Source organism: Ixodes scapularis, unplaced genomic scaffold, assembly GCF_016920785.2.
Source record: "Ixodes scapularis isolate PalLabHiFi unplaced genomic scaffold, ASM1692078v2 ptg000834l_1___fragment_1__unscaffolded, whole genome shotgun sequence".
NCBI classification, from domain to species: domain Eukaryota; kingdom Metazoa; phylum Arthropoda; class Arachnida; order Ixodida; family Ixodidae; genus Ixodes; species Ixodes scapularis.
The window spans coordinates 182,746-194,487 of NW_024610050.1; the positions used below are offsets into that span (position 1 = coordinate 182,746).

Genomic DNA, 11,742 nt, shown 5'->3' on the forward strand with positions numbered 1-11,742 from the left:
GGGTAAGTGCATATCAAAGTGATGTGACAGCTCTGCGAGTTCAGCGTATATGTCATAACTGTGGTGCTTCCCTATTTACTTCTTCACATATAGTGCCAAAGCCATTACATTTATTAACTCATAAGCCGAGTGCAGAGACGGCTCTTTTACTCTACTTCACGTTAATAAGAAGTGCTTCTCATATTGAAACGTAGGTGTGTGTGACTGATGCCACCATAACGTTGTTTACTGGTCAGGTGAACATTTTCTTTGATTTTCAATTAAAATTATGTCATCTTCCATTCTTGCAAGAAAGACCTTTTAAAAATTTCCCTATATAGTGACGGCGTTTCAAAATACGCACGGGCAATGTGGTTTGCTGCCGTCGGCCGCAATTAGATTGTAGACTGTTTCTACTCAAGTACTTCTGTACCTGCCAAAGATGAATCTTCGTTGCTGCATGCCGGGCAGCCTTAACCACGGTTAAGGCTGCCTGTGTGACTGGTATAAGTCGGGACGGTAATAAAACTGAGTATGTATCGTTTCTGTTCTAATTTTTGCAGAGGATGTGTCATGAAGCTGGCCTTAAGCACTTCCTGTAATATGGTTCGCCTATGGATGCTCACACACAAAATTTCCACCAGTATGAAGAAGCTCTGGTCATGCCTGGATTCAAACCTGCGACCCTCAGGTTGTAAATCAATGTATTAAAACTACAAGAGACCACAAAAAAAATGTATGATTTGTTTGCTCTATATGCTTTATATACAATCTCGAAGGAGATTAACAGTATAGGAAGTATTCACTGGACGCCATATTTGTGGGTGCTGTTTAGAGCGCATGCTCAGAACGAGTTTACATTAGTAGCCTGCTAAGACCGGCATCCTTGAGGGTGCTAAATGCACGCTCCAAAAGGACTGCGGAAACTCGCCGTCAGCACGCGCTCAGCAGCAGCGCACACGGATATGGCCGCCAGTGAATACTCCCTATTGATAGAAAAATAGAAAGGGTGCCATCATCTCTGCTTTGCTAAAGGTAGTGTCATCCTTTGCTGTACCGGATGCGTACAGCATGGACTGACTGAAAAACAAAGATAAAATAGCAGACAACATAGAGCCATCATTGAGCAGGTGCATGTACAAGCACGAGCCGGGGAACACCCTTTCACGTACAGCACAGAAGACAAAAAAAGCGCTGTGAAACAAAACGGCTTAATATCGCCGTACGAGGCTCTCTTTCACGCCCTCCAATGCTGCGCATGATACATTCCGTGTTACCGCTGCCTTTGCCTCGGGAGCTTTTTAGTATAACACAATTATTTCGATTGAATTTTAATTTTGAAGGTCTTATCTCGCCCACACATATCTTCTGAGGTGCAAGTTTGTATTTCGTTTCAGGATGTATCTTCACTGGCACCTGTTTCGTCATACCAGAGCATTAAAAGATGTACAATGATCTTGTGTCCTTGGAGACAGTACGTCTTCAATTCACCACATTTAATGGGCTGAACCTCTCCTCCCCAAACGAAGCTTTGACGACCCTCGAGTTCATTCAATAGTGAGACAATCATTTGGCGATGCCTGACTATACAGAGAGGTCAGACGATGACACACTTGGTATCATTTTTCATTCCTAATTAATTTATCTGAAAAGTAAGGTAATTATTTTCAAGATGTGCCGGAGGTAAAGAGGAAAACGACCAAGGCACTGAATGCTTTTGCTATGCAAGATTTCGAGAACTGTTTTGAACAATGAAAAATAAGCGGGAAAAGTGTGTTGCATCTCAGGGAGAGTACTTTGAGGGTAATTAAATTTTAGAATTGTTTCAAGAAATATTAGAATAAAAAAAATTCTCATTGCTTTTGGGGGGTCCCCCTCGTATATCTACAGGGCAGAGTCCAACAGACCATTTGTCGTGCCTTCCTAGCCAAATCTGCCAAATCAACCCAGAGAAGGGCTCAAGGAGCACGGAAGCAAAGAAGCGGACAACCGTCCATCCCAATATTTTGAAGATGCTGAAGAGCCTAAAGTAAAGCCTGCAGCACTGAACTTTTTTAAGTAAGGGAAAAGTGACATTTTTGTAGATCTAACATTTCTGAGAGGATAAGGCTAATCTGATGTGTTTAATATTGTTCTGTCATGTGGTATGATACATAAGAATGACACTATTGGTAAAATGAATACTTTTACCTTAGCTGGTGTTGACAGTTGACACAATGGCTATAACAGCACTCAGCGGACGGAAATCCAGAATGTTGGGGATGCTGCACATGACAAGCAAGGCAGTAGCTGCTGACTCCTAATAGCTTAGGAACTTGCCTCATTTGAATCACAGGTTACAAGCAAGGGCCCTGTACACAAATTTCTGAAATAGGTTTTGTCCTGATATTTGCAAACATCACCGTGACTATCCCAAAAATAATTTAAGCCATTGTTTTCCAATTTTTTATGGTAAATGGTTTTCAGAGGCGTTTCATGGCACACGTCACCTTATCCCTGGCAGTCTTCTGCACCCATGCTTATACACTGCAACATTGCTTTGCATAGCAAGTGTTATTTTAAAATAGGAAACTCTACCTTGTTTGTATTTTCATTCTGCCATTTATCTTAATGTAAATTTTTACTTTCCAGGAGATTTGCTTCGAGTCGTAAAACATCAAGTAATGTTTTTCAGTCAAATTTTTTGGAGAAATGCCTCCCCTTTGTGATATTTTGGATCAAAAGGATAGTCGGCAGAACTGGTTTTACTTATGGCAAGTGATTGCTTCAGTTCTAGTATATTTATCATGTTTGTGAGAGTAAGCCTTGTCTGACATACCTGTGAGTGTCAGAACAATTTTTTCCAGGTGGGGGCAAACCAACATTATTTTTTGGGGGGAGAGAGGGGAAAGGGGTTGACACTTTCATACACAGCTTGCTTAATATTCCTCCTCCAACACAATGCAAAATGTCGCCCAGGAAGTTTTTCAGACTATCCACAGATTCTTAGTACATCGCGATTTCAAATTGATCCATGGATTCCGCATTGCCGATGATCTGCAGGCTGAGTCGTCACCTACAAACATGAGCGCCAGTAGGTAAATGTAAACATTTACTCGGAATCCTTGAGAGAACTAAGGAAGACAAATCAACTATAGCCAGTTGTATAAGGAGAGTGACTCATATCCTTTAGTACCTTTAGTGTGTATGTTTGTGTGTGGTAACACCTTCAAAGGCAGCCTGACATTAAGTGAATGCATTGTATTCTATTGGCTCCCTCGTTAACTTGCACGGGCGTGAGTTCATGGTAGTGTCCTTTACAACTTTCAAATATTTCTGGAATATATTCTTATGCTAATTTTCCTTGTACGCAAAAAGAACAGCTTGGAATAGTTGCAAAGAGTTCAATACGCCAATTAAGCAAAATTAGCTGGTCATCCAGTGATACATAAGAAGAAAATGACTTACTTTTAGTAGAGCATCAAAGGAAGTCCAGCATTGCAAGTGTGATGCACCACATAATCTGTGAGGTTTTTGAATAAAAAGTTAACAATTACTATATACAAGGTGTAAAACAGATGTGTCGGGAGTTATTCAGACACATCACGAGCACGTTGCGTGCTCATCGCCGCCCTCTGAACAAGAAGTCTGGACTGCTAGCTCGGGCGATCTATGGGCATTTTTCCACTTAGGCAACTTCAGCTCCACAATTAAAAAAAGTAGCTATGTGTGAAAATGACTTGCTACCCACCTAATTCTCGGGAAAGTCTGAAACCACCGGCACTGCAAAACTATCCTTGGCATGCAGTCCCAAACGCCAAAGAAGTTCTTGTTCACCGTTTCTTTCTTATGTCATTGGCCTGCACTCTTTATGTGCAGAGAATCGGTATAAATATGGCGTTGCATGCTCATCTCTAGAAAGGCAGTCTCATAGGAAATTGTACACAGCTTATTGGCCTATACGAAACATAGCCTTTTCTTCACTGTCAGGCAGAAAGAGGTGCACCATGCATAGTTGCGAAAGCTGAGGCGCCAATAAACAAAGAATCAACAGGCCTGAGACCCACTCCTCTTAGTCTGTTCGGCATAAGGTTGTCAGTTTCACACATGCTGCACTTCCTTCCTTTCTTAAACAAGCCCAGTAGAGAGGTAGAGACCGCGTCCCTGCTGGCTGTTGATCCCGATTTTCTGTGACCACAAGGAAAGGGAATGGAAAACAGGAGAGTGAAACATGGTCAGTAGGGTCCAGTCTATCATGTGATCACACTGAAAATTGTGACCAATATTTGGTGGCCATATGGTCACGTGACCATTACCTATTGTCCCCGAGCACGCAGAGCATGCGTTTGAGTGACGTCAGCACATTCTGTGCATTCCCGGTCTTTGTCAGCTTAATCAAGCTGGTCTATACTTTTGCTTCTGTGCAAACACCACCATGCTGAATCTCAAAAGCGTCTGTAAGCCATTGTTTTTATATTTTTATTCTTGGTAGATCATATCATGAGTTCTGAGAAGGGGGAATTGCATGGTGGTTCTTTTTTGTATTTTCGGTCTTGTCACAGCACATACCATCTCCTCTCTGACAGTCTTTTGCACCCATGCATGTACTGTAAGACTGCCTCACATAACCATAGTGTCAGTTGCAATTTATGCAACTCTAGTACCCCTCTTACACGGGCAGCCTCAACCTCATTTAAGCCAGCCGCAGTCACGCTTAACCGCAGTTATCCGCAGTTACAGAGGAAACCAAGCTGCAGTTAGCCCAATAAGCATGGTTAAAGCAGGTCGAGGTTGGCGGGCTCGCTTCGGGTTTGCTAACCGCGTTCAATATGGCGCCGTCCACCACTTTGCCACGCCCGCAAGTTGTGGCAACATACTCACCGTTTTAGAATGCTGGGGGATCCGTGTATAGACAATCGTAGCACCAAATGTTCTTGGAGGAGCCATACCTAGGGGTTGAAGCTGCCCTTATAGCAATCGCAGCACGGCTGGGAACAAGGAGAATTCTATTTTTCATTTTTTCGTTATTGTTTTATTTTTGGGAGTTAGTGCCGCCGATGGCAGTGAGGCTTCTACGTTAGATATTTAATTCAAATCAGTTGAAAGCGATTGAAGACGCCTATGAACAATACAATATGCCCTGATAATTAATCTGCTTCAGTCATAATAGTGATTACCTAACCCCACACTTGGTTTTGTTTTCGTGTCAAATTGGAGCTAGGGAGCCATGTAATAGCATCTCGGTTCAGTTTAGAGGCCACGAACCATGGTTAGCTTAACTGAGGTTAAGGCTGCCTGTGTAACATAAATATAACTTGTTCATATTGGCGTACTGGTATTTAAATTTCCGTATTTATTCTTTTAAGGATGTTGGATTCTGGTCACAAAACTTAAAACAATGCATAGTGAAGTTTCTGGATAAAGGCCTGCAGTTTGTGATATTTTGGGTCAGAAAAAAAAGTTGGCAGCACCGGAGGTTTTGTGTTTTTTTTTTACGGTAAATCATTGCTTGACTTCTAGTACAGTGGTTCCCAAATGGGGGTCTGCATACGCCTAATTGGTAGTCAAGCTAAGCAATGAAACTTTTTGCTCTTATAGACACAACAAAGGTCACACTTTGTGCGATGTTTCTTAATATCACTATTAGAAAGCAAGTCGATTTCATAATAGAATTGTTCGGTTGGTTCGGATAGAGGTCTACGTTTATTAGCACTGGTTTCTGAACTTAGGGCTCTATCTATGATCCTGAGAAAAAAAAACTTGCACCCCATCTAGTTGACTGCGAGGACGCGCTTCCCCCTGGCCTCCGCTTCTCCGCTAACACTGGTGCAATGCGGGAAAGCTGTGCGCCGCAGCACTGGTGCAAAACAGCAAGCTTCACATGAGTGTCTCATTGCAAGTACCACAGATTGGAGAGGCATGTGGGTGGTTCTGGAAGCTCAGAGGCTGATGTGACCAGCACAATCGATAAATGAATTTTATCTAGGAGCAGCGAGCACTCTGTGAAATACATTTTTCTCTTTAAAGGCTGGGCCTGCCCACATTGAAACATCTGCTTCATTTGTGCTCAGTTATTTTAATTAGGTGCCTACTCATATATTTTATGCTCCAGCAATTATGGTAGGGTTATTTTTTCATTTAGCCATTGTAGTCTCCCCACCTTTCTCATTCTTTGTCATGGAGGGGTCCCCGTCACTTTTACCAGACCAGAAGAGTTGCACCAGCCATGAGTGTTTACCACCACTCTTCTAATAGGTTTATCATGTTCATGGGAGTATGATATGCCGGATGCATGGGCTTCATGCTTTGTATGTATGGGAACCTTAGTTTCTATGCATATGAATCTTAGATGTGCAGTGATCCTAATGTATATGTGCTCTTTTTATTTTCTGCGTGCTTGTCGTTGACTAGTGTAAGGGGCCAGAAGACCAGTCAAGCTGCGCGCTGCAGCTTTCTTCCTTGGGCTCCATCATAATCAAAGAAACAGTTATGAGTATTATTATTATTATACTTCACTTTACACCTATTTTCCCCTCTTTTTTTCTGTTTAGCTAGGAGTGATGGACGAAATGCGACACAGAACATGAGAACAGTGGCAAAACGGCATATGGTATCCATTTTGACTGAAGCCTTTGAGGACCCCTAATTAAAGCACTCCAAGGTGACTAAGCTTTTTTATTTTCATACCACTTCTTCGGATGCAAAAATGCCTGTTGGCGCGGCCATCCGGCCTGTTGGAGCGTCGTAATCAGACTATGGTGCACCCCAGAGCGCACCCCAGCTAGCAAGATGGCGGCACCCAGGGGCCGTGCTTGCAACTAATTAAGAACCACTTTCCGTTACACTTTTACGGAAGATCTAAATTCTCCAATGAAGGAGCACATTCCGTTTCAACGTTTACGACAAGTTCCGTAAAGGTTACAACGTAAAAATGCCCGTATTTTCGCGGACCCCTCACTAAATTGGGTTACGGATGAATTCGCCTCACTAAATTGGGTTACGGATAAATTCTTTGGCAGCACTTTTCGCCAGAGAATTTCTCCGTAAAAGGGAGCTGATTTTGTTACAGTGCAATTATCTTATTAACTAGTTGTTTGCTCATTCATGCATGCTTCCAACAGTATCAGAACAGTGCCGTGAAAATGGTGCAAAGATGTTAAGTTTTCAGTCACGAATATATTTTTCCTCTGACGTGCAGGTAGCAAGGACGCTCCCAACCACGAGATAATCCAGACTCAGGAAGCTATTGTTGAACGCCTCGACAGGATTGTGGGCCTGCAGGAGCAGATGGTGGCACTCAAAGGGTACAAGCTGAATATTCGGTTTGAAAATGGCAAAATTGTCAGCAAGTATTATTAAAAACTCAATTAGGTACCATAAGAATATATTGTTTCTTCAATGCGCTGAAGGCTCCCGTTTTCTTGAAACTTCACTTAAAAACGCTGCTCACAAGCTCATTCCTGACGGTGGTGGCGGTGGGATTGTCTCGGGCAGTGGTTGGCCTGTCCTCTTCTTCCTCTTCCTCGTCAGCAGATTCTGAAACTGTTCAGGACGCCATATTTAGCACAACAGAAAATGAACACCTCTAAGGCTTGCGAGCGCAATTTAAAATTGTAACACTGCAGCAGCTGAATTAAGGTGCTGGAAGCAATTTTTTTTATAAATTGCGTGATTCACAAATCGAGATAGAGCCTAATTTAAAGTTCATAAACTAAATTAAAAGTACGGAAAGGGAATGGTGGGTCTCACGTGTATACAAAAATAACATATGAAGGCATTACCACTTACCGTGGAAGCACAGTGGCCAACTACGGGTGCAAGGCTCTTCGTAATAATAGACTCCCCCCCCCCCCCCCCCCCCCCCCAACACTGGCTCAAATCACTTCTGCAATATGTGCAGGAGGTACCAGACTTATACACGAACTCGGCTCTGTTACGTAACGGCGCATTGGGGTAATTCCGGTCTGGAGCTGTGGGCAAAAGTCACTAGATATCACCAAGTGGGACGTGCATTCCTATGTCCTTTCGAAAGAAACCATGCAAAAAACCACCTTCTCGTCAAAACAGCGTGGCTGGGGCTGTACCAAAAGAGTCGGGGAAGGTTAAGGTCAGTTTCCATGTGTTTTTGGCCTGCTCGGTTCGTCCGAGGACGTGAATAGGTGCCGTGAAAAAGGAAAACCAGATGCCATCGGACCACGATTACTTGGGTGGGCAGAACTTTGGGTTGAATTCACGGATACTTGGGGTCGTCAGATTTATTTGTTTTGCTCCAACATGAAGGAGGGAAAACTACCGAGCTACCTGCGGACTACGTTCAGTGTGTCTTGAAGCTCAAACGGCCGCCTGATTTTTCGAACTGTCGTATGCTGTTTCAACGTTTCTGCGTGTTGTTTTCTGCTCGTTCAAACGACAGCGTCCTGTAGACGGAACATTGGCCCGGTAATTCCGATCAGAAGTAAGTCAAAAGACCTTTAACTTTGAAGGTTGGTTGGAGTAGGTAGGCTCGGTGTAAAGAGTAGATACAAGGTGTTGATCATTGTCACCCCTGGCCATCACCGACTTGTTATGCCTGATTCACTTGGTCCGATTCTGCTTGCGATTTTTAGTATCGACATTCACCATCTCAGCTACAGTTTACGATATTGCAGCCCGAGCGATGTCATGACTGAAAATAGCGAGCAGAATCTCATCGTGCGAATCCGACTTTACCATCCATTCTGTGGCGTCCATATGGAAGGAATCGCCGCGTGTCACATTATTCAGTCGAAGTTTTGTAGTATAACGAGCCTCATTAATTTCGCCGAGGTCGCTAAAGTAGTCAGACCTTGGCAGGAAGACGTAGAATTAGTAATTCCAACGCGACAAAAAAGCACGGGGACGCACACCGACGCCGACAACATCGTATTTCAATAATTTGTTTATGGGCGACGGCGAGCTTTTTGCCCACACTCACGGTGTAAGTCCACACTCCATCGCGCATGCGCGGCACGGGTGGCGTCCGCTAGGAGCGTTCCGGTTTCTTTGTGAACATAAGTTGGTCTACAACCAGTAGGTGAGTGAATCTTACGTTGAGTTAAGAACAGGCGGAAGGTGTGTTGATTTTCTCTAGTGCCTTATTTCTGAGGTAGCCTGAACTAGTTATCCAAACCCTTCTGGCTCGTTCGAGCACACCGGGCGCGCTGGTGCTGCGAATGAGACGCTACACTATAAGAAAAAATGGAGCCCCTGGGAAGCAACAACAGCATTTGGACCTTTAGCAATCAGTAATTATATATACATTATTTTGTATATATATATATATAAAAAAAACGCGAGCCTTTTTTCCGTGTCGTCCTCTTCTTTCCTCTTTCAAGAGCTGGCGCGATGACCGCTACACTACCCCCCCTCTAGTTGATTTGACGATTGAAGGTAGAAAAATGAACTTTGCGGTTGGTTTGAACACTTTAGTCTCTGGGGACTTCTGACGTGACGGTTGGATATGTGTGGATAGGTGTGGGGGCGAAGTTGTGACATAGCATCCCCGAGACGGTGAACGTAGTCGGATGGATCGGGGGTGACTAGTAAGTCAGGCGGGATGAAATATTCCTGTGGTAAGCGCAGCGTCGTTCCATAGACAAGTTTGGCGGCTGAGCATGAAAGTTGGTCTCTGAAGACCGTTCGAAGACCCAAAAGCACTAGATGTAGCGATTCGGTCCAGTGGGTGTGAGCCTCGCGTGCGATGAGTGCGGTCTTCAGCTGACGATGAAATCTCTCAATCTTTCCGTTGGCTTCGGCGTGGTAAGCTGTGGTTCTCAGCCTGCTGATACCGAGGAGAGAAGTGAATGCCTTGAAGAGCGCAGATTCGAATTGTCTGCCCCTATCCGTGGTGACAATTGCTGGTACACCGAATCGCGAAATACACACGCGTAGAAATGATTGTGCGACTGTCTGAGCCGTGATGTCAGAAATTGGAAGCGCCTCAGGCCATCTCGTGAACCGATCAATGACCGTGAGAATATATCTGGAACCTTGTGATTCCGGCATGGGCCCGACGATGTCTAGATGTACATTTTCAAAGCGAGCTTCAGAAAGTTGGAAAGAGCCTGTGGGGCTTTGTGTGTATTAAATATTGAGGACATTTCTCGCTAAATCTGGATACGCGCCCGACTACACATCTCACAGGAAAAGAAGACCAAGGAGCATGTGCTAAGAAGAAGATGAAGTGAGACCACCGGCGCGAGCAGAGCTAGTTGGAACCGTTGATCGATGCAACATCAACCTTCAAGAGCCCTCCATATGTCTAGACTGTAAATATGTTGTATAAATCTCTTTTGTAAACCGGAGTGATCTAAATTATCGAATATTTTGGTGCCGAAACCCGGGACTCCAGCGACAATACGAGATCAGCGAACAGCGAACATGGAGCGGCTCCAGACGAAAAGGTTGGTGACGCGAGCCGAAATTGAACATCTAAGCGAGGAGATCCAAGCGGCGGTGTCAATTGAGGATTTCAGGCCTCATCACGAAGAACGCCTCGCAGAAATAACGGACGAGCTGGATGTCCTGGCAAGGGAACTCAAGGAGCAAGATGCGCTCATCGAGGTCCACGTAAAGAGCGAGAACCTCGCCGAAGAATACAGGGCCGTCAGGGAGACACAAAGTGTGATCACCCGAATGCGGACACGTCTTCGACGCCTAGAGACAAGGACATCGTCATCTATCGAGAGCAGGGTCACCGAGGCCACAGAACGATCGACCACTCAAACCCAGAGCCGAGCTGGACAGCTTAAACTTCCAAAGCTCGAACTCCAACGGTTTGATGGAGAGAAGTTGAATTGGCTTCCCTTCTGGGAGCAGTTCCGACAGGCGATCCACGACAACATCGAGCTCTCCGGCGTGGAGAAGTTTCTATACCTGCGGACTGTGCTGACGGGCAAGGCGGCGGCGGCGGTAAGCGGCATTCAAGCAACGGAGAGCAGCTACGCTTATGCCGTGGAGCTTCTAAAAGAAAGATTTGGCAAGAAAGACGTCCTTGTTCAAGAACACCTCACGCAGCTGCTGAACCTGCCAAAAGTGAAGGCGCTGAGTGACGTCGGAGCCCTCCGTCGTTTACATGATCACGTTCATTGCAACATCGCTTCGCTGAGGACTCTGGGCATCGACTCTGACAGCTACGGGGCAATGCTGTGTGCTGCGTTGTTCTGCGTCCTGCCCGCTGACTGGGCCGTGGACTTCTACAAGAGTCAGAGTACTAGTAATGAAACACCGGAAAGCTCAAATCTTGAGGCTGTCCTGCGATCAATGCGTGTAGAGCTGGATAGCAGAGAGAAGGTACACGACGGCAGTACACGGGACCAACCGCAACCTCTGAAAATACACAGCGACAGAGATCGATCAAGCGACAACCTCCGAGGAAAGGGGTCTGCTGCTTCCCTCGCAGTTGGTGCCAAACCCTCAAACGACGGGTGCCCTCTTTGTTCCTCCGAATTACATGAAGCGCCGCAATGTAACTCTGCGATTCCGATCGAAGAAAAGAAGAGACGGCTAAGGAGCGAAGGGAGGTGTTACAGATGCGCGAAGCGAGGACACACCTCAAAAGAATGTCGAAATCGGTTCCTTCGCTGCGACAAATGTGGCCGACGCCATATCACTCCACTTTGTGGTACGTCACCTCCGTCTTATCAAGGAGCGACCGACACTACCGAGCTCCACTCCCTGGCGTCTTTGAATGCCATCAACAAGAACGCCGTAATGCTACAAACGGCTCAAGTATGGGTAGACGGACGAGACCGGAAGCGTCTTGCT

General features: G+C 45.2%; 1 protein-coding gene across 1 annotated transcript; it reads left to right on the plus strand.

The window, feature by feature from the left end:
- Positions 1 to 10,356: 10,356 nt before the first annotated feature.
- LOC115311169 lies at positions 10,357 to 11,485 on the plus strand. The gene is made up of 2 exons (XM_040214039.1): positions 10,357 to 11,268; positions 11,378 to 11,485. The coding sequence occupies exons 1-2, from the start codon at positions 10,357 to 10,359 to the stop codon at positions 11,483 to 11,485; spliced, it is 1,020 nt and encodes a 339-aa protein (XP_040069973.1).
- Positions 11,486 to 11,742: the final 257 nt, after the last annotated feature.